This window comes from Crocodylus siamensis, chromosome 4 (assembly GCF_052110815.1).
Source record: "Crocodylus siamensis isolate JL-2025a chromosome 4, ASM5211081v1, whole genome shotgun sequence".
Classification (NCBI taxonomy): domain Eukaryota; kingdom Metazoa; phylum Chordata; order Crocodylia; family Crocodylidae; genus Crocodylus; species Crocodylus siamensis.
In genome coordinates this window covers 14179964-14203315 of record NC_143398.1, presented here as the reverse complement: position 1 = coordinate 14203315, position 23352 = coordinate 14179964, and the positions used below count along the sequence as shown (strand labels likewise).

At 46.1% G+C, this 23352-nt stretch overlaps 1 protein-coding gene across 8 annotated transcripts in view; it reads right to left on the bottom strand.

Annotated features, from left to right (window-relative positions):
- SUV39H2 (SUV39H2 histone lysine methyltransferase) overlaps nucleotides 1–12755 on the bottom strand; it is a 33464-nt gene extending 20709 nt beyond the window's left edge. For 6 of the 8 annotated variants that reach the window (XR_016441716.1, XR_016441712.1, XR_016441714.1 and 3 more), the window contains exons 1-5: nucleotides 12726–12755; nucleotides 11222–11367; nucleotides 9597–10268; nucleotides 8270–8416; nucleotides 5700–5829 (exon numbers count right to left, since the gene is read on the bottom strand). Coding sequence is in view for 3 of the 8 variants with exons in the window: in XM_090041852.1 (XP_089897978.1) it covers nucleotides 5700–5829; nucleotides 8270–8416; nucleotides 9597–10268; nucleotides 11222–11367; nucleotides 12726–12744 (1114 nt within the window). In the remaining 5 variants the exon portion in view is untranslated. Of the gene's footprint in view, nucleotides 1–4; nucleotides 3245–5699; nucleotides 5830–8269; nucleotides 8417–9596; nucleotides 10269–11221; nucleotides 11368–12725 lie in introns of those variants that run through there. The other 2 variants (XM_090041851.1, XM_090041853.1) reach the window with 2 other exon arrangements.
- Nucleotides 12756–23352: the final 10597 nt, after the last annotated feature.

Here is a 23352-nt window from a genome sequence, read left to right as displayed (position 1 = left end):
GCAGAAGTGCCAGTTGTTATAAAAAAGCCAACCACAAAAGAAATACTAAATTAAAATTTATTTTATCAAAAGAAACTATAAGAAAAAGAGATACTGCTATTACAGACTTCACATATCAATTATGAAAAAGTAGTGTTCCTGAGGTTACAAACTGCATATCCTAACAAGTACACAGTCCCAAATACACACACTGAAAATAACCAAGAAGTTGGTACAATTTTGAGAGTTTAAATAAATACACAATAGCTTTTTTCTTCTAGAAGATGCTGCAGCATTTTAGTTCCGCTACCTCAAAACAGCTGAAAAAACACATTGCATGTTACTAGTCAAGAAAAAGTGCCATTGACACAGCTGTACTGGTGGCCATGGTAAATGCTGACCAAGAAGCATAAAAGGCAGAATGTGGCTGGTTTCAGCTCCTTAAGGAACTGACACTAACTTCTTTCTCCTTTTCTAATTTGGCAATTTTCCCTCCTGAACTCCTGAAAGGATGACAGGAGATTAAAAGTGACTTAGTATCCCATTAAACTAATTCACAGAAGAAAACCAAAATGCACTGCAAATTCAGACATTATTTATGGTTCTGAATCAGCAATGGGATGTATAGGTCTACTTAAAGTACTCTCCCATTATTTCACAGGATCAGAATTTGAGATCCTGCAGCAGAGGTAATACTCCAAGCCATTAGATTAAAGCAATGTGTTGGCAATAAACACTATCATCAGAAGAGACAGGACACTAAACTCAGATACTGAGAGCTGGCAGACCTTGATAAGCATGTATTTTTGATTTTCTGTCTAACCCTCTTATACTGCTACAGACTATCGTGTTCAGGGCCCAAAATTAAGGGAACAGAGCAGCCAAAATAGTGACTACAGCCCTCTGTGTGGCTTGTGCAAAGGGGTCCAACAGGGGCAACAGCCACAAGAACAATCGAAAGCATCTGCAAGAGGCCAGGGAATTGCCTCCTGAACATCTGCTATCTGTTGAGGAGCAGGAGCTCAGATTCCATCCCTGCACAACTTGCTGCTCACTTGGGATGTATTCCATAGGAAGTGGAATGATTCTAGATATGAACTATTTTCTATGTTTTCAAAAAGGGTTTACACTCCACATTCCATTTAAGCTTTAGAAAAGCAATTATGAACGATGTACAACACCTTTAACAATGATTAAATCCAGCACTTTTATCCAAGTATGGGTACAAAGTAGCACAGTAAAATGCCAGGTATGTTTAAAATTATGCAATCAGTGTCTCAGTCATTAAACAATATAAAGCATCTAATTTCAAACTATATTTCTTTGTAGTCTACAAAACCCATAGAGCACTGTGTACTGCTCTTTACCCCAAATCTGTATCCCAATGGCAAACGTGCTGTTGTGCATTAGCTTATGCGATTTCACTCCCCTATGCAAAATGAGTTCTCTAGTAAAATAAAACTGTGCTTTTAAACTAACAAATGACTCAAACTGTCCTTCAAAACCTTTGTTGGAGTGGTAAACATGAACTTTAAGGCATATTTTTAACAAATGAAGAAAATCACTATATGTTACAATACTGGACCTCATTCACCTGAGCCAACAGCAGTGTACCTTATAAAGGTAAGTAGCTGACCTCATGGTATGTAGCAAGCATCCATTTATGGAGCAACAGAACTCTGCCCGACTCCTTAAAGATCTTGTACATCACTTTCAAGTACTATGCAAGTTCTGCAAGCTTATCCACAGGAAAAATAAAGCACTTAACCTTTGTCCCTGGAACTATGGACATAGTTTGTGGCTCTGCTCACGCAGTCTAACTCAACTGCTGTTCAGCATCTTTGAAGTCCAACACAATTTTAGTATACGTTATCAACAGATCAACATAACTACTTTTGAATATCAATGGAAAAATATTCAAGAAGCTGAAGAACGATATGTTTCTCAGCTTTACATTCAAAATTCAAAGAACATATTACAAATGCCTACAGCAAATGGGCAATTTGCCCCTAGTCTAACTTCACTGAAGTTAAATTTGTTGCAACAGGAAGAAGTTTGGCCTAATGTTTTTAAATTCTGCTACTGGGTTAAAAACCATTCACAATATGTAAAAAAAAAAAAAACAAAAAAAAAAAAACAGTAACAATCAATGACAGTTGTGCATAAAAGTCCATTCCCAGGATACTTCTCTATCTGTACCATACAACTTGGTATCTACACAAATGCAACAGATTACCAAAGAAATAATGGCTGAATTTTTACTTTTATTCCTGTTTATCATCTCTCAACTTGAATCAATAGTCTGTTTCAGTGACAACTGCCTGTTTCCAAATGATTGGAAAAAAAAAATATCAGCATATGTAAATAATTTGATATTATGAGCTGTTTTTATAACTGCAGGAATTCAGCAAATACAGTGACTGTAAAAATTGGAAAAAAGTTCATAGGAATGAACGTGTTATAATTCTATATGCAATTATTAGCCAACGCCATTCAGACATCATTTCCAAGATCCTGATCTTAAATCTAGAGTCCGCTGAAACAAATCACTGTGCAAAGTTCTACAGACATTACTAATCTTGTCCTTTTTTTTTTTTCCTGCTCAAGTGTATTCCTACGAACCTTCATACCTGTGCAACATTTCATGGTAGTACCTCCTGGAGGAGGATCAGGGCTGAAGTTTTATTGCTATTTTTAAGCCTTTTAAAAGGAAAGTGGAAACTGTTATGAGTTAACTAGTCAACTATGAGTTTTAGGACTTTTTTCCTGTCATCAGTCTTTCAGCTTCATGGAACACCATCACCTCAGCCCCTTACAGGATTAGAGCTGTAAGCATACACAATCAATATTCAAGTCTTAGTCCACATTTTCTGAACAAACTCATTCATTGGCTCCTAAACAACAGGACAGTAGTTCCAGGCACATCTAGTTTTTAATCCAGGCTGTCAAGTGTTTCATGTTTTGGTGGTTGTAATATTAAATCTCCTTCTTTGGCTAATGCCCATTTCAAACCCAAATTTAATGCCTTCTTTCCACTGTACTGACTTACTTAGATGTAAAAATACTTCAATGGGTATATATGTAAACTAGAATAATCTTCTTGAAATCATTTAGAAAGGCAAAATAATTTATCGGCAACTTTGGATACTGAGCATTCAGTTAAGATACCCTCTACAACACACAGCCCCACACTTGCACACAGTTCTGGTCCTCTTTCTGGCTGGGCTGACAGCATCAGCGGAGTCCGAAATAGGATCTATAGAGCCTAAACACATAAGAAAACATCAAAAAGGTTAAAGGTTGTTAGAAATTGAGAATTATTATTATTTCTTTAGCTGCAACACTGGAACTGTGCAAGAGAAAAAGGTATGGTTTCAGAAGCTTTACAATCTAGGAACCCAGTTCTGCAAAACTCTCAAAAGTATGAAGCTAAACATGCACACAAATCCCACTTTCTCTATTTGATAGGCTGCTCTGTGCATGCATGTCCTCTCAAAAGCATCTGATTAAGTGAGCTCTGGCTCATGAAAACTTATACACCTCTGCTTCAGTTAGTCTGTAACAGGGTGCTCAACCCATATGCTCCATAATATGGCTTATGGAGCCATATTATCTGGCTTTGGGACCTGGGGGGGAGCCCCATAAATTTGGCAGTAAAGAGCTGTGGCACTGTTAATTGCTACTCCCCTGCTGCCACATTTTTAGACCTAAGTGGTGGGGGGGGAAGCCCTGCGCACCAGATCATGCTGGTGTGCTGCTAGATCCAGTAGGCAGGCAGCCAAACCAACCCTGCACCACTCATCCAGCCTGTACGACCAGAACCCTGGGCACCACCAGTCTATGAAGGTGCATTTCTACCTTGCCTTCTACCATGACTAAGTCAGTCACATGAAAGCAGTTATGATCTCTGTGAAAATACACCTAAAATCATATGGTATCTGTTATTATTGGTACTGGCCAAGTGCCCTAGTTGCAAGCCAGGATACCATTAGGCACACATACAAAAGAGGGTATCTACTGCCAAGAGGGTACAAGTGGAATTATAGGGCAAGGAACAGTAAATAGCTACAGACTGAGGAGCACCAAGAGACAGCTACCCAAGTTCTTTGTAGACACCATCACAAAAGGGAGTTTTAAAGTGAAGTTTAGAGGAGGACAAGGAGGTAGCTTTGTGGATATCTACAGGCAGCTTCTTCAAGCATGAAATGTCACATTGGAGTAAGCACAGAAATGCATGTCTGAAAGTGTAGTATTGAACATGAAGTCTGATCCACAAGTATGAGTTGATAGGTAGCAAAAATACAGGCCATGATGGGAAGCAAACTAAAGGACTGACGGTTAACGTAACGGGCAAGAAAAACAATCTTTTCAGCCACATGTACAAAGTTAGCATTATCTTCAGAAAATGAACTTTCAATTTTTAAATTAGGAGAATAGGTTCCAAGTGGAGGACACCATAATTACGAAGCTAGCCAGTGGCTTCTATTCTGCTCCAAAATTTCTCTATACAGTTTTACCATTGTTCTCTATATTGCTATTTTAAAACAAGTTACATTTGCTAGTAGCAATATATTTACTACAAGTTTTAAGTTTTTTAGTTCTCATGAAACACAGGTTGTTCTGCAGTACTTCCATGTTTATACATAAAAGTCTCATGAAGTACCTTTAATTAATATTTGTATTTTAATAAACAATATTGAATCAGTTGGTAAATACTAATCTAAGTAAGTATTTTGCTCCTTCAAGTTCAAAAGAACTATGCATATGAAGTACTGAGTTAAAGTACTTTAAGAGCTACACTTGCACACTGCATGTTACTGTAACAATGCAGAGACTTCAGCGGTGAACAGGCGCCAGTGACCACAGCTTGCCGTATAACTGCCGGTAGAACATATACACACAACAACAAAACAATCTTCCAATCTTATTGACGATCCCATGTGGATTTGATACCTGACACAGCAAACAGAATCTTGTTCACTAATGCTTTGTCCAAAACACCATCAGACAGTACTAACCAATGATCAATTTAACTACCCTGACAAGGTGAAGAGCTTGTATTTTGTAATCATTTTGGCGCAAGGACCATTTTTCCTTATGTGTTTGTTAAATACCTGGCACAATGGGCCTGGTCATGGACAAGGATTCCTCCTGAAAACTGAATACAAATTAACAAACAGTCATTTAGATTGATCATTTATTTTGTTTTCTTCAGAAGTGACTGCTTCTGAAAATTACACTTTCCAAATAAGAATGTCGATAAAATAAATTGAACAAAAAACCTTAGGAATCGTACCCAGACCTTTATTCATCTTTAGGCCTGACAGTTTAGCTAATGCTGCATAATAAGTTGCCTTCCAGGGTATCAGAGCTCAGTTTGAGGTTAGAAAAATAAATGGATAGGGCATGCAATCCTGTCTGTACAGGAGGGGGAAAATCAAGGGTCTGAGCCCAGTGAAAAGGGCTGTAGTTACTTTTGCAGGGTTGGCCACGCAGACAAGCAGCTGCATCCAGACTTCCTACCTGGAAATACCATATTTGCTTGAATCTGAGGTGATATGTTCCCCCCCCCCAAGGGGAAAAAAGCCTTCTCTTAGATTTGAGTACTAGCCCCAGGCAGGCGGCAACTCAGCTCTAGCTTTAGCCCTGCCAAAGTGGCTTGTGCAGCAGAGGAGGGGATTTGCAGGGGTAGCACGCGAGAGACCATGCTGGCTACATACCTTTCATCTGATAATCAAATGTGAGCTCCTCTCCAGCCTTGATAGGTCTCGTAGAAAACAGCGCTATCCGAGGAAGACGCAAATCAAGGTTATCGATGAAAACATTGAACACCTGAAGATTTGGATCACACTGTAAAGCAAAATAAGAGATTTAATTCAGGTATCTGTCAGCAAAAGAAAAAATTCAGACTGGTGCATGGAATGGTAAATAAGAGTTATTGTATGCTACCAATAAGAACGAGGTGTGCCAGTAAGAATTTAGGGGTCCAATCTTCTTCTCCCAGTGACAAAAAGTGAGAAGCAACTCCATCTAAGTCAATTATATTATCCTTGTGCAAACAACAGTATTATGAGAGAAAATAATAGAAAACAGTGAAGCAGGGCTGAAAGGGACCTCAACAGGTCATCTGGTCTAACCCACCGCCTGAGATAGGAAAGGTATCATGTCCTGCATGAGGATCAAAACTTGCAACTTTGGTGTTACTAGCACCACAATCTAACCAACTGAGCTTATCAGCCACCACAAAGACCCTGTTGTATGACATTACAGCTGTGTGTACAACACATGTATAGATATCATTCTACTTAAAAAAAACATTCTGTTCTTAAGTCAGATCTTAACTTTGGTCCCAAGGTCAGAAATTACTAGTATAATATTGGTGTACTGGATGGACTTCCAATTCTTAGTTCAAAGACTGTTTGGCTTCTGTTGATATCTAGCAGCCCATGAGAAAGAAAGCAGGAATGTAAGTGTGATACCAATACAAGTAAACATTTCAGAAATCAATGGATTCAACTCCTAAATTACCTATACAGTTTTGAAAGCTCTACTTCTGCCTTTTATCTTTGGATAGACTACCTGCTCCTTCATTTTCAAAAGCAGTTTGAAGTCACGCTCCTAGGTTTATATTCAGGCACTTAAATTCAGCCACCCTAGATCCAGAAGCGCAGAGTACCCAGAAATATTTATAAATGCCTCCCCTCCACAACAAACATGCAAAATGTGACACAAGATGTCAACTGTTTAGATATGTAGGAAAGAAACGAAATTTACTGTAGTAACAGCAGTTATGGAGTACTTTAAGAATTCATTACACTTCCATGCACAGGAGGATTCCGAGTTCAATTAGGTCTCCCTGATTTAGCTAGTTTCAATTTAAGAAAAAAATATTTTAAAACATACTTTTAAGTTTTCCATGGACTGTAAAAATGAGGGTGAAAGCAATAAGGCGGCACGGGAAAGATACCAAGGAAAGAGAAAAATATTCGTTTTCCATAATTTACAACTCACAGAGAAGAACACGTCAAGGCAAACGCTCCTCCTCCTTTCTCTGTTTCAAAGTCAACAGTTCACACCTTATTTATGAACAGCCAAGGATTATGTAGGTTTATTTCCCATATAATGTTACCCATTAACTAACTGAAGAGAAAACTTTGTTTTTGTCATCTAGAAACCAGTACCAAGCACAAATCAAAAAAGCAAATTATGATCCCAGTCCCTTGTATGCCATGCCAAGTCCCATTCATGTCTGTGAGTATACTCATGCATAGGAATCTAAACACGAGTCAGGACCAGAAATCAAGTTATTGGGGGGGCGCTGCAGTCGATCTCACTGACCAGGGGCACCAACTGGGAGAAGGGGGTGTTACCTGACAACCGATCACACTGACTGAGGGAGGGGGTTCCTCTGCAGCTGATTTCAAACAGGAGGGGGAGGAGTGGTGCCCCCTCCCTCGGAGGCCTATCACACTCACTAAAAAGCAGCCCACACCACTTCTGGAAGTCCCCCCTGCCTGTTGCCTAAACAGGCAGCGTGGCTTGATGGGGAGTGCACATGCACCCACCACACGTCACCATAGTTTCTACCACCTTTTCTTATCCCTGATCCTCAATGGATAAGGAACAATGAAAACTCATCTGTCATACTTAAGCAGATTCCTGTTAAGTTCCCTCTCTTGTGATCTAATTTACTTGATGAAAAGACTCTACAATATTGCCTACACTTTTGTACACAAGAGGATAATTACAACTCAAAACCACAGTACTTAATATTATGTCTCAGAATTTTGCTCCGAGCAGTTCATGAACATGTATTTCATTCTACACAATTGTGTTTTGTTGTATAACTAGACAGAATATCTTTTTTTGAAAAATCCAAAGAAAAAAAAGCATAGATGTAATTCAGGAACTTGTGAGTTTATGGAAGGGAAGTGAGAGACCCCTCACTTTCCCTCAGGAAAAACAAAACAAAAAAAAAACTACACTTATTTTGGGATATCAAATTCAGTCTGATTAAAAAGTGTATTTAAATTAAACTTAAAAGGCCACTGAACAAAATGACTTCACTTATTCCTGGAAAGCTTCAGGTTCCTGTAACCCTACTGTCCAAACATTGATGCATTCTATGAACGCAGAGTTTGGGAATGTGTGGGGGTCAACATCAAAAGCAACAGGGCAGAGTTTATGTTAAAGTTATTCCATGAAAGACATGTATAAAAATAGGAGAGGGGGTCTCGATTCAACCAGGACAATTCTTCAAGTTTTTAAATACACACAAAAAAATCCTTACACTGTGATTCACAAAATGGGACACATTTCCATATCGAGCTGCATCTACTGTAAATTCATCCGAGTCATAGTCCAGATCAAACAAATACGTATTTCCTTGGTTGTCATACAGTTGGCCTCGTCTCTCTGCTTCCTCGCTTGTAATGACCTAAAAAAAGAAACCTGCATCATATTATTAAGTATTACTAAACTAAAAGATAATGACAAAGTTGGAAATAAATTACATGTTCTTGAACAGAACATGAACAGATCAAAATTAGACCCACTTACCCTCTATGTATAAGAGGGTTACTATGTTTCTAAGGAATAAGGAACACTACAGTCCATTTATCAAGTTCAATTGATTAAATACCAATTGTACAAAGCTTCAATGCCCTGTTAGTACACAGCGACAGCATTTCTCCTCCAGCAACAAAACACTGGACGGTTTCTTGAACATATATTTCCAAATAAATGATGCACCATTGTTTTCTACATGACAGAACACAAAACTAAACAAAGATCAACTGTAAAACTCTGAGGCTACTAGCTATATCTAAGCTACCTCTTTCTAGGAATTCCAGTAAATCCTCACACTACTGTTCTTAGTTAATACCAACACCTCTGTCAGTAACAGAGCAAAGACTGTGGGAGAACCGTGAAGACACCAGGTCACAGACATAATCAGAAACTGAAAGTGAAAGGTTCCCAAGCAAGGACTAGTAGCTGAACTTCATAAGCGATGCAGTAGGAAGCCAGTGCAATGACTCAAGGATTATGTCTAGACTAGAAAAGCAGGATTCTTGATGCACGATAAAGAACAAATTAACATAATTTTAAAAGAGATTTTGTGCTTAATGAAAATAAGACATTAAAAAAAGTCTTAACTGGTAACAACCAAGACTAATATGTCCTAAAACACAATCAATGTTTCAGGTTTAGGCGTGGAAAAAAGGGATTGATGCCATCAATGTAACTGGTAACGAAGATAACAGTAATTTAGACTGGGGTAAGATCATAACCAAAAGAACACTTGAAGATTTCTGTATTCAAGAAATAGATTATCAGAATAGGGACAAGGAATCTGGCTAGGAGAAAAGAAAGGAAGATTGTCTTTATTTCAGTCTCTCTGAATCACTTTGGTGTGGCTACACAGCATACTAGCAATTTATTCTTGACTGACATTTTTTCAGTGTATTCCTTTAACTGTAAAAACATACTGGCTTACTACATGGCAGAATCAAGAAAAGCAAAAAAATAAAAAAAACCCCCGCAATTATTAAAAAGTCCCTCTTCTGAAACAATAACGCTTTTACTCCATAATTCACCTACATGAGATAAATACATACCTCTCCAACATATTCCATCACAAAACTGTTTGTTTTAATTTTCTGGAGGGTTTTTACTCCCCAGCCCCGGCCGTTGTTAGTTCTGAAGATGCAAAGAGAGTAAGGTGTGCCTTTCTGTACTATCCTGTTAGGACAATCAGGACCACATCTACAGAATGAGTTGCACTCATAGATGGGCAAACCCGGTTGGATTTTTAACTGCCTATATTTATTGTAAGCCAAAAGACATCCAGCCTCCTTGGGACAACATTTCTCAGCAGGGCAATCAGAGCATTCACAGCCAGTTGTGATTCCATTGATCACATTTATTCCTGGAGCAGGCTTATATTCATTAATGTAGTAAAAGTCTAATGGAGGACCCTCAAGATCCACAGTGTTTTCTACAAGAATCATTCCTTTATGGTTCTTCTTCCTGTTGAGTTCTTCTTTCCATCTCTGTAGAGCTACTCTTTGTTTAGCTTTCTTTACAATGTAATCTGCTACTGCAGGTTTCAAAGCCTTGCCATGTTTTCTCATTATTAGTGCCTTCCCTTGCTTTGCTCGAGATAAATATTCATTCTGATCATTATGAAAGTTTTGGAGAAGCAATGGGCATTTAAGATTTTCCAAAGGTTCCCAAGTATTTGTGGATTCTGGCCATCCTTTCCACTTCACAAGGTAGTATTCTGTGCCCTTGAAATACAGAATAATACAAGTTTAGACATAACACTTCTAACAGCTCAGCAAAATTCAATACTTAAAAAAATTAAAGTGGGCTTGTTCAGTGACGCAAATGCTTTGCTAATCACATCCATAGTACATAAAATTAAACACAAAGTTAAGGAGGTGGCATAAACACACAGGAACATAATGGTAATCAGCAATGGAAAAATCATGCATTTCATGAGGTAAATGCCATGTACTCTATCACTGCAAGTGAGGCACAAAAATAACTATACAGCTGGGAAAAAAAAAAAATTCCACTAAACCAGTACAGGGTTAAATTTACTAAAGCAGCTCTAGTAAAGGTTATATTTACTAACTTCTGTATATGAATGGAATAAAGTAAAATCACAAAAGAACAAAATAAGTCTAAACTTACCAAACAACCCTCAAGAAGCACTACTGTCATAGTTACATACATCATCCTAAAGGAATGATATGTCCAAAACACTTAAGTCTCATGAACTTGGGTTGTATATAACGTAAGAACTTTAAATTGTTTTAAAATGGGCCAGATCCTGAAACTGGAGTCACATAAGCAGGCTCTTGTAACTGCAAGTTTCCTCAGTGACTTCAGTAGTGCTCTGGCCATGCTGATCCAGGTACAGCAGCTGGCCCTAGCTGTTCGAAGTGACTACAGTACCAACAAGTCATGGTCCTTTACTTGCAAATAAAATAAAATCAACAAGAGAGCTTTCATTTCAATCATACCATACTCCGTTATGAAAAGCAGAACCTTCCTTCCATACAACTTCAGAAGCTCAAGAAACACCATTAGGGTTTTGGTTCAATATCAATAGGTGCCTGACCAGAGGCCTGCCCTCACCTACTACTGTCCACCTTAGGCAAAACTCTCTTTCCCATTCCAAATTGCTACTGATGCATTCATCAAGTTGCTAAATAAGACCAGACATTTATCTTACCTCTTCTACCTTGTAGCCACACAAATATTCCACCTCATAACTCTTTAGATTCCTGTTGGCGATTCCAATGGATTTACATGTGAGATTCTCCTTCCTACATAATTCCTGGAGGGTCTCATGTGCAGCTAGACATGGCACATACCAAGCTACAATAAGAAAATAGGATTCTTGCCTTAGCTGAGTTGAAAAAGAAAATTCAGCAGATGACTTGTGTTCACCTTCTCCCAAACCCCCAGACTGAAGAACGTAAAAACTGCTATTTCCTGGATCAGACCACAGGTCCATCTTGCCCGGTATCCTGTGTCACACATCCACCAGCCCAGGAAGGATCTGGCTGGGGAGAACCCGGGCGAACGCGGGGGACTGTCTGTCTTCCACTTTACTCCTTTGCTTATCTCTGGGCAGTTTGACTAGTCAGCATCCACAGGCTCCCTCAACTTGCTCAGGGGGCAGCGAGCGCTGGCTGAGGTGCTCTGACAGCTTCCCTCCATACGAACCTCTGAGCCTCACTCCCTTCCCTGTTTCCACGCAATTTCTCCCAAGAAAACTGCTGCTACATCTTTACTGGCCTCTCTTCTCAAAGGAGGCTTCTAGTTTCCGGGTGAGCCTCGGCCCACAACCTTCCTCAGTGCATCCAGCAGCCCCTTGTCAGGCAGCCCAGGAGGCAGCAAGGGTCAGGGGGTCTGAGCGCCACCCCAGCAAGCCTAAAGCCAAGTCGCCAGCCGTCCCCTCTGTGCACCTCGGCTTTGTACGTGTGCTCGTTTCTTGATGACCACAGCGACAAGAGCCCGGCTGCCTACCGCACCTCTGCCCTGCAGGTGATTCTGGGCGCCGCTGAGCCCGGCTGCCTACCGCACCTCTGCCCTGCAAACAATCCTGGGCACAGCTTCTCAGTCCTTCAAGCACTGTCCTGTCCCCCAACCCATTAAGCACTCTACCCAGCCCCCTCCCCCACCCATTAACGTGCTGTCCTGCCCCCCCACATTAAGCACTCTGTTCAGCCCCCTCCCCCACCCTTTAAAGCTCTGTATCCTGCCCCCTCTCCCACCCTTTACAGCACTCTGTCCAGCCCTTTAAAGCACTCTACCAGCCCCCTTTAAAGCACTCTACCAGCCCCCTTTAAAGCACCCTGTCCTGTCCTTAAAGCACTGTGTGCAGCCCCTCCCCCTCCTCTAAAGTACTGTCCTACCCCCTCTCTCTCCCCCACCCTTTAAAGCGCTCCATCCTGCCCCCTCCCCGTCCTTTAAAGTGCTCTGTCCTGCAGTCCCTCCCCCATCCTTTAAAGCGCTTTATCCAGCCCCTTCTCCTCCTCTAAAGCGCTCTGCGCAGGCCCTCCCCCCACAATTGAAGCGCCCCGCGCAGCCGCAGGCCCCGCTCGCGGCCGGCTCCCGGCGGGCACACGCCCCCCCCACAGGGCCCGCTGCCGGCGGCAGAGCCCCGTCCCCGGGCACGAGGGTGGTGGGGGTTGGGTCGGGCCCCTCCGTAGCGGCCGCGCCGCGCTCACCTCCGCGCCAGCCCTCCATCTTGGCAGTCCCGCCCGCTCGGCTCGGCCCCGCCCCCCGCGCATGCGCACAGTACTACCCTGCCCCCCCTTCCCGCCACTGCGCTTCCCGCCTTTTCTGCGCGTGGCGCCGCGGCCGGGTCGGAGCCGGCTGCTCTTTGTCCTCTGCCCCGTGAGAGGCTGCCCGTGCACCGCGGCCTGCAGGGTCAGGTCTTGGATGGCAGGGTCCTCCAAGAGCAGGTTATTTCTTTCGAAAGGAAGGGCTCTGATGGTGCCTTTACTAGTAAACCAACAGGATCAGTCGCACAGGGTGAATCGGCTCTAAAAACCTGAGAGCATCCCGGGATCTGGGCTGGCCCGTGTCCTGAACCCGAGTTTGTAGCAGGCCTTTCTCTAGGTTATCCTCTATGTAGGGACCAACCAAAAATTGCAGAAGTGCGCTGCACGGCAGCTCCTTTAATCTTGCAGTCCGCAGCAAGCGGCAGGGCTGCTGGGACCCCTTGGCACCATATTTAAAAGCATCGTGCTTTTAAAGCAAAACTCGTTTTTGCTTCCCAGGCGTGAGGAGCAGGCAGTGAGTGGCAGGGGGTGGGGGGATGCAGGAGGGAAACTGCATTTCCACCGCCATTTCAGTAAGTCCCTGTTTATATGGGATGGGAGCGCTGCTCACCAAAGAGACTCCATCCTTTCTGGTTCATTAGGGTTGCTGTACGTCTGGATTTTCTCAGATACGTCTTCCCATCTCCCTTTTGGGTGTTTTTTTAAAATATCAGCAAATGTCCAGAATTTTGCTCTGCCATCCACTGAGCATCCCAAGGTTTTCCTGGCACTTCCCAGCTTGCCCCAGAAAGGAGCTGCTTGGGGCTGGAGAGAACGGCGGGGGGGAGGGCAATTGGATGCAGGGGCATCACAGGCCTCTGTGTGGGCATCAGCAGAGCAGGGAGGTAGGGGAGGTGCCTGCCCCTCCAGCAGGGGAAGGGGCAGGGGGTTGGGGGTGAAGGGCACCAGCAGGGCTGGAGGCAACAAGGAGCTGTGGCTTGGGAGTGAGGGGCACTGAGGGGGCTCTGTGGCTTGTGGGCACCATGGAGGCAGGGGACTATGACTTGGGATCATGGGGCATGATCCTGCAACTGAGGGGGCACCATGGCGGTGAGCAGGGACTGCCCGCAGCCACTGCCAGCAGTGAGCAGGGACTGCAGGCGGCCACATCAGCAGCGGGGGTGGGGGGTGGCGACAGCCGGCAGAAGCCAACAGCAGCTTTGGCAGTGGCCAGTCTCAGAGTGGGGGGGTACATGCCTATGGGTATGCGGGGTACAGGTTGGGAGTGAGGGGCACCAGCATGATCTGGGGGTTGGGAGTGAAGGGCAACAGCAGGGCTGGGGGAGACCGTGCCTTAGGAGTGAGGGGCAGATGCAGGGCACGGGTATATCACTGACCCCTGACAATTGAATTCCATCACCCCACCCCGGTCTTTTTTGCAACTGGAAAAATGGTTACCCTAGGTTAATCCCCACAGTCAGATTGCTACAGACTGGGCGCGTCTATACAAGGCATTTACTGTGGAGTTGCCTAATTAGCTCCACAGTAAACAGCTGTGTCTGCATATGCAGCCCTATTAGGCCCCAGGAAACTAATAAACTCTGCAGCAAGTTAGTATTTGTAAATACAAGTACAATTCTGCTGTGGAGGTTTTTTTGTGCGCAGCAGTGCATGTGTAGACTCTGCCCTGGCTGGCTGGGGCATAAAGGTGCTTTAGTACAGGGGCTGCCTGCCAGCTAGCCCCGTCATGCCCCAACCAGCCCCTCCACAGCATGTGATGCGGGGGTCAGAGCAAGCCCCAGGCTGTCAGGCTGATACCCTGGACTCCCTGGCAGCCAGGGCTGCTCTGACCCAATTTAACATGCTGTGGTCCCAGGCACATGTGTAAACACAGTGCCCAGGAACAATAAACTCCAGCATGGTAAGTGCCAGAGTTTATGACGTCACATTCATATGCACATGTAGGTGCACCCACTGTAGGGGTTTTTACCTTCCTCTTGTTGTGGGGGCCACTGCCCTCTACGCAGGATCCCCTGAGTATATAAGGACATTTCATAGAAACAGGACCTTGTCTGCCTGATTCTCCTGCTTTACCTTTGGCAAGTGAGGGTCTTAGGCATGTTGAGTCAGAGCTGACACTAGTCTTATCTAGAGCTTAGATTATGGATTGCTGTAAAAGGGTCGCGCCCCAGGGGTGGCTGTGACATTTCCCTGGAGGATCTGCAGCCATGCCCCCTTCCATCCCTGAGGTGCCTCCCATCTTGCCTGCCGTGCCTTGATGGTAAATATGATAACAGGAAAGCTGTCCACAGGCCTTTGTGTGGCCCAATTCCAGTGACCCCTTCCTTCAGCCTCTACCTGCACCCAGCCCCTCACTGGGCCTCATTCCCTCACTGTGCCCCTGGATGGCAACTTGAGCCTTAAGGGCAAATTGCATGGCTCCAAATCTACCCCATGCCTCGCAATGGGAGCTTTGCAGATGTTCAGCTCATTGCTGATATAGCCCCTCTCTGGGCCCTCAGACCCCTTAGTCTCACGCAACCAGTCACTGGGCTACCAGGCCCCTTGAACTCTCCCTTGGCTCCTCTCTAAGCTGTCAGCCCCCATCTTGGTACTTTGTCCTGGACTCTTATTTCTTCATTTCATGACTGCTGTCCAGACTCTCAGACCCATCCAGTGCTGCAATCTACTCTCCAGCCCCTCACTGGGCCAATGGACCCCTCTGGTCCCATCGTACTCACTGGGTCTTACTGTGCTGCTCAGGCCCCTCTCCCTGGGCCTCTGGACCCACATCAAGTGCTTTTCTGTTGGGGTGTGCTCCCCTAGCTTTCCCCCTCCACAAGGTCACCCACAAGGCAGTGGGAGCTGAGGCTTTCTAGCACCCCTTCCTTGCCTTTCCCTGGAGTGGCCTGTGCATGGCATTTCATGGAGGCTGCCCCATCACATCAACCAACCCCAGTATGGTGCAGATTTAGGTCTTACCAAGGACCAGCTTCAGGCTATTATGCTCACCCCTCTCTGGGCTCCTCCTAGATATCCAACATCCCTCCTGGGCTGCTAGGCACTGGGCTCCCTGGCCCTAGCTCCATCTCTCCTCCAAGTCCTCTATCTCTGGCCCCATCTCACTCATGGAGCCCTACCAGCCATCGTCATATTGGGCTTCTTCTCAGCTGTGGCCCCTACAAGGAGCTTTGTGCCTCTCCTAGGCCCTGGCCCTGTCTCTGGGCCAGTCGAGACTCCAGGCTCTCCCAGCTCTGGGGGGCCCTCCCACCCTTCGGCCGCTCCTGGGTCCTGGCCCCAGCATAGGCCAGTCGAGATTCCCAGGGTCAGTCAGCCCTTTCTTCCTGTGGGTCCATTCTCAGGTCCCTCCATGTGTTGCTCTCTCTCTCTCTCTGCAAGTTCAGAGCCCTCCATAGGTCTTTCTGCATACCCACTTGCTTTGGGCCTCTCACAAAGCCCCTGTGCACACAGCTCCTCTCTGGGTTTGTCAAGCCCTCAGCAGGCCACAGGCACCCAGCCCCCTTCTCTGGGCTCCTCTAGCCTCTCAACAAGCCCCCATGCACTCTGCCCCTCTCTCTCTAGCCTCATCCAGCCCCTGTGCACTCAGCCCCTTTTCAGGACTCTGAATCCCACACTGGGTCCCCAGGAGCCTCCTCCATCCCTAGTTCCTATCCAAACCTCTGGATATCATGCTCCTCACTAATGGCAGCCCTCTTGCTGGGTGATGTGCCTTACTGCCAGCCCTGTTTCAGGGTCTAAGCTTATACCCTATCTAAGTCTTGATTGAAGAGAGTCATCTCCTCCAACCAGGTGACTCTCTTCAGTTAAGTGGCTCCTTTGATCAGGCCTAGCCTCACCTGCCAGCCCCCTGGGGCAGCTGACTGCAATCAGCCCTGGCCCTCACCTGCCAGTGGCTCAGCAGGCTGCCTGACCTAAAGTGGCAGGAGATGCAGCGCCCTGCCCCAGTTGGATAGGAACGATCCTGCCTTAGGCAGGAATTTGAACTAGATGACCCCTGGAGGTCCCTTCCAACCTGATGTCTCTATGATTCTGTGAACCAAATCATATCTGCCCAATTTCCCCCTTTGTCATTCAGTTTCTTACAAACAAAGCAGACTGTTCACATAAGCCAGATATGACTGAAGTCCTTTTCTAAGAAAGCTAACCATTATGCTAAACAAAGTTAAGTACAAAATACATCAAAGCTTTCTTACTTCATTTTTCTTCCTTTACCTTCTCTCTTGGCATCACAATAACAAGCCTGCACAAATGTGTTGCCAGCGATCATTTAATTGTACAATCTAGGAAAATAACATAAAAGAGGACATCCAAGAGGTTTCTTTGTTCCAGGACACCAGAGAACCCAAACCATCTAGTTTTGCAGTGGGCCTTGGAATGTGTTAATTAAGCAAGATTTAAAATTCCAGGAGAAGATCCGTCTCTTTTCATCTCTGCACCTGGTCCTAGCACATAAATTGGCCCTAACACATCAATTACTCCTTCCTCTTTGTCTAACACATTTACACATTTCATCCTAGCTGTCACAATCCCTGAGGGACTACTTGCTTAAGACCCCTGGCTTTATATAATCTCTTTAAGTATTCTCAGAAGCCCAGACAGAGCTTCTACAGCAGGTGAGCCTCTGGCTCCTTGGACTCTTGATCCCCAGCCTTTTGATCCTTGCGCCCACCCACTCACCTCACTTCTCCATTTATGGTACCCCAGAAGCGATTCAGCTCCTGGAGGAGGACTGTACCTTTTTTGAGGTTTCAGAGCCCAACCAGTCCCAAGCAGCAAAGCAGGCAGCGCTTCGTAAAAAGACCACAACTGACAGATTCCTTCTGCCCTGAAGCCTAGCGGGTCTACGCGGGAAGTAGCAGGGCTGGGGTGTTGCACAAGATATGTCTGGTGGTACCTTTTATTGACTCAACTACATCTGTTGAGGGGGAAAAAGCAAAGCTAACTTCTTGGGACAAAACAGCCTCAGCAGAACTCCCTTAGACTGCTCTGGTCCTGCCTGCCTGTCAGTCTCCTTGCCCTTGTCTCTGTGCATTTTCCTTTTCAGGGCCTTCTCAAGTGTACATTTTTAAAAATAAATTACTTAACAGAGGAGAAACAGGTAATTTAGATAATCATTCATTCTTAGACTGCTTTAATATCCTATACCTATGTATCAGTGTAACCACTAAACCCAGGGTCCTGTTTCTTTTAAAATTAAAATCTCTATATGGTGTGGTGAGATATAATATTTCCCTAATAAAGTTTTAAAATTCTTTTCAAGGGCCTCCCTGACACCAGAAACAGCAGGGAGTCTCTTCAGGTGTAAGTCCGGAGTGGACTAGATGTGTCAACATAGGCCAATTAGTTTTGCTTGATGGCCCATTAAGCCTAATAGGGTGCTGAAACCTCCACCACTCAGCTTCTAAACAAGTTAGTGAAAAAAAACTTAGGCACGCAACGGTATTATGATAAAAACACATTTAAATCAGAAATATTACAGCAAAATCACAGCCTGTCACACTAGCTAAGCTCTTTTGTAGCTAAAAATATAACAGCCTAAAATGTAATTTTATTTCCTGGGTTTATTTCCCGAGTAACAGGTCCCGCTACCCAGGCCGGGCAGCTTGTCCCAGCCCAAGCCCAAGCCAGAAGCCAAGAGGAGTCAAGAGAAGGTTGACCCAAAGGCCCCAGAACTTGGTGTGACCTCAGATGAGCAGTGTGTAAATTAAAAGGTGCTGGGAGAAGTGCAGCCAGAACATCAGGAGGAGGTTCCTGAAAAGGCAGTGGATGAGCTGCAGCCTGGTGCACTCAAGTTGGCATGCACCAGGGTCTCCCTCTGCTGACAGAGAAGTAGGTGTCAGGGATGTCTGTGATGCATACCAGGTACACATCCATGAAGAGAGCTCCATGCAAGAGCCACCAATCTAGGTCCCTGGTGGTTTGTGAGATTACAGTGGAATACAGGTTGGTCCGTTGGGGATCCTTGCCCTTGGCAAAGGTGTCCCACCACTTGGTGTCTGGGTGGGACATAAGGACAGGATGATGAAGCTCGTGAAGGAAAAGTATATAGAGATGGCAGTGATGGACTTTTCAGAAGTAGACCAGCTTGATGTCTCTCAGCCTTCTGCGGTGGTGTCATAGGGACTCTCAAAGCAGTGGCTCCATGACAAGTTCCAGAAGGCTGGGGGATATGGGCAGGTGGGGACTGCCCATATCCCCTCCTGGACGTAGGAAAGGGAAAAGGAAGTTGTGTACCTGGCTGCAGATGCAGACCAGACTCTGCCTCCTGCCCCCATGCAAGGAGAGGCACAGTACACCTGCAGAGATGCAGTGAAGTCCAAGCCTAAACTTGTGCTATGTTCTCCATAGGTCCTAGATGGTGAGGAGCACATCGTCAACATTTGTCAAGAGGACCACAATTATGGCTGGCTCCTGAGCACCAGACTTGCAATCTGCTTGTGAAGGAGACAGAGGAAGAGCTCAAGGGTGATGGCATAGAGCTGGCTCAACAGCAGGCAGCCTTGATGCACTCTCTGCCATAAGTGGGTAGGCAATGTCAGCATCCAGTTGAGCCTGACCATGCACTCTACAGAGGTGTACAGCACCTGGAGAAACTGTACAAAGCAGGGACTAAAGTTCTCAGAGTACCTGCCAGGTATTCATAGTTTACCCTATAAAATGCTTTCTCCTACTCAAGGGACAGGAAGTCAAGTGAGAGGCTATGACAGGTACCTGTGGACTGAGTTGGGGAAGAGAGGTGGGATGGAGTTTAGGATCACTCTGGTCCCAGTTCTCTCACAGGCTCAAGAGGGTTGTGAACACCCCCACTGAGAGCCCTTTCCCCACTGCACACAGTGATGGGGCAGTGGCCTCTGTGGCAAGGAAAAACACTGCTTTGACGAGGACTTTCTCCCCCACAGCGCAGCTCCAGCAGACTGCAAATGTCCCTACTGTGCCCCCTTGCCAGCCCCCTTGCCAGCTCCCTGCCTGTCAGCTATGAGTGGTGGGTGGGAGGAGTGGATCCCACTCTGGCCCCACAGCTAGGGTCTCCACAGTGTAGGGAGGAGGTCCTTGAGGCTGACAGGTGGGGGCTTGGGCAATTGCAGCAGTGGAGCAGCACTGTGAGGAAGAAAGCCCCTGCCTTGGGGGCTTCCCCCCACCCATATCCCCTGTGCGGACACAGCTGAGGGGCCAGAGCAAGGGTCCATTCTGCCTCCACCCACTTCCCACAGCTGACAGGTGGGAGGCTGGCAAAAGGGCAGGGCTGGAGCGTTTGCAACCTGGTGGAGCTGCAAAAGCTACCTGGGGGGCTTTCCTCAACATCCCTCTGCAGACTCCAGCTGGGGGGCCAGACCGGGGGGCCAGGAAGCGGTGGAGAGCAAGTGCCAGAGCCACTCAGAGTGCAGCCCTGGCTAGTGGCTCTCCCCGGCTCCCCCTGCCAGGCTCAGCTCTGTGGGGCTGCAGAGCCTCTCACCACTGGGCTGTGCTCACCAGAATTGCGCTCCAAGTGGCTTCACCACTGGCTCTTCTGCTGCCTCCTGCCACCAGGCTGAGCTCCATGGGCCTGGTGGAGCCACTTGGAGTGCAGCCTGGCAGCGGGAGGCAGGGAAAGCCATAGGGCAGATCAACATGGACCCTGCTGAGTAGCAAGTATACACCCTAGTCGGGAACAGAAACACAGGGCATTATTACTCCTGAGTAATTACCCTGAGTCTTCTCATTTGTTATCCATTGTTGGGGGCTACTGACATGTTGTTTGATCTGCACCGCTAAAATCAGGATGAACGTGGCACAGGCAACAGGGTTAGAGCCCACTCCTACAGGGTAACAGTTTGGGAGGCAAAGCCACTAACACATCTCCACCTACACTAAAGGTTTTTCCAGATATTTCTTACCATGCTCACAGCTAACCAAAGATCCACCCCATCCCTCACAGCCCCTCTTCTCCCTGCTACAAAGCACAGGTCACAGTTCCATGGTCAAAGTGGGACTCCCCACTGCCTTGCAGCTGGAACAGACTCTTCTCAGCCTCCATCCTGGGAAAATGCCCCTCTTCCCCCACCATCTCCTCACATTTGAGGCAACAGGCAAAGTTCTCCATTTGCCCAGGTCTCTCACCCGTGTTCAAAAACTCTTCCTTTGAAATATGTGCATTGCTACAACTTGCCCCCTCATGCCAGCCTCTGTCTGCAGCGCAGGTACCCTGAGGGCCAGATCCTGTTCCACCTGCCAGGTATCTGAGTGCAATCCTGTTCCACTCTGCTGGAGTGCCTGAAGCCATTAACATATACATGATGGGTGGGTTCCCTTCATTCTCCTCCTTGCAGCTTTTTGCGACCTTGTCTCAAAGCTAAGGCAACAGAACATAGGAAAGGGAAACACATTAACGGGGTTCAGTCCCCTCTGCAGACAGTTCCAGAGCCTGCTACTTCAGTGGCTAGAAGCCTCCTTCAGCTATCCAGCCTGTATTTATCCATGGCTAGTCTACCCACTGCCATCTCTTAGATTCTTAATTATCCTTGTACAGTTTTTGCCCCAGCTCCCTTCTTAATAAATGGGAAATAAACCCAGGAACATTTACAGTGTCCATGCACAGTGATGTGCTCCTGCCCTGTGTTGTTGCAGGTAAAGATGTGTATCTCTTAGGAGTTACCGTTAACTGGCAGACTGACTCAAGGGAAACTGTGCACAACTTTTATGATGGTAAAAATGCTCTGAAGCATCAAACAGAGCTTTTGCAATTGAACTGAGGTCTTTCCTAAGGACACTGGCAATGGCAACACATCTTTGCTGCTGAGAAATATAACCATGAATGGTACAAGAACCTACTTTGGTTACTTTTTTCATAGTGAGCCTATTCAATGCATCATCCAGCTTAATGTGTCAGGTATGTCAGTGACCCTGGCAGGTGAGCTATCTTGATGATGGTTTCGGCTCAGGTGGTATTACTTACCTGGCAGGGGGAGATACCCTTCTTCTTGGCCTGGAATAACTCAAGGGAGTAGCTGAGGGTGAAGGCCTGTCCTTTGCACTGGGGGCAGGCTGACCCCTGCAAAAATCTGTAATGCCTTCAGTGCGAGGACCTTGGCTACACAATTTATGGTGATAGGGAAAGCTTGAGAACAATACCCCCTAGCTTGCTCTTTTGCCCCTTTTGGCTAGGGGCAAGCAAGACGAGGGGCATCTGAACTCCAAGGCCTCTGAGCTTCAAGCTTACACGTAGGATGCCTGCCATGGATTTGGGAGTATCTAAGGCCGTATAGACAAAACAAGAGGTGTGTTGGCACAACACTTTAAAGTGGGCTAAATGCTTTTGCACAATTTTAATGATGTCAGTGTTTGCACACCTTGGTGGCGTAGTGCTCATTAAATGACTTGGGACACAGTAAACTAAAACTCCTTTGAGGAGTTTTAGTTTGCTGCCGCTACAGCCATGGAGCAAAGCACCAGGCTCCATGCAACTGCACCGCTCTGCAGGAAGCCCTGCAGGCAGCCTGACAGCAGCCCAGGAAAGCAGGCTCTGCCCAAGAAAAGCAGCGAGCCTGATCTTTATTTTTTTTCCTCCTTCCCTGGAGCCTGCCTGAGCTGCATGGGGGCCCAGTGCTTCCCTCCACAGCTGCGGTGCCCCCCGGGACCACCTGAGCCAGGTGCCTGTGGGTGGGTGCTGCCTTGGAGGTGGGGGGTGCCACAGCTGCTATGTAGGGCACCAGCCCCCCCATTCCACAACCCATGGACTGCTCTGCTCACTGGAAGCTCGCCCTCCCTGCCAGAGAGGCAGGTAAATCAGCAGGGTGTTTGCACGACACGGGGGGTTTAATCACCCCTAAACTGAAGTGGTGGTTTTTAAAACCCACAACTTTAACTTAGGGCCCCTGTTTCATCTACACATGCCCTAAAGCCCTAAGTTGAAGAGTCTAGGAAGTAGGACACTTGCCGATGGTAGCATCACACAGACTTGAATGATTGAACTCTTCTCAGTTGACAGAATTCAGAACTGATTTGGCTAATTACCCAAGACATGAAAAAACACTCTTGGTTATGAAATGTGCTCTTATACCCCTTATCAGAGAATAATTTAACAAACCTGGCTTTACACGAGGGAAGCTTGCACTTTGAAAGAGAGCTGCTATTTCTGGTGCAAATAATAAGTGTAAGAGTTGAGCCATTATTGTCCACTTTCTAATAGTGTTTTGGAGAAGGCTCCATGGCCCAAAGTCAATCCAGCTTTGAAAGCGTGATTGGTGATACCATCTCCCTGCTCCTGGCCCAGCCCTGCCCTCCCCATTCCTCGTAAATCCGTAACTTGAATGTGGGACTCCAAGCCTGCTGTCTAGAGCAGTTTCCAGCTCACTCATCCTTGTGGGCCAGATGTGTGGTGTGGTACAGGCTGGATCTGGAGCGTGTGGCCACAGGGCTGGGATTTGGCTCAATTACTGTGGCTGTCAGAGCTGCAGCAGGCACCATTTCTCCCACTACCAATTTTTCAGCTCTATGGGCAGCCCCACAAGCTGGATGATGTGGCTCCATGCTCCAGACCTGGCCCACGAGGCTCCCCACAGATCTGGAAATTTGATGGCAGGATGAGCAGCAG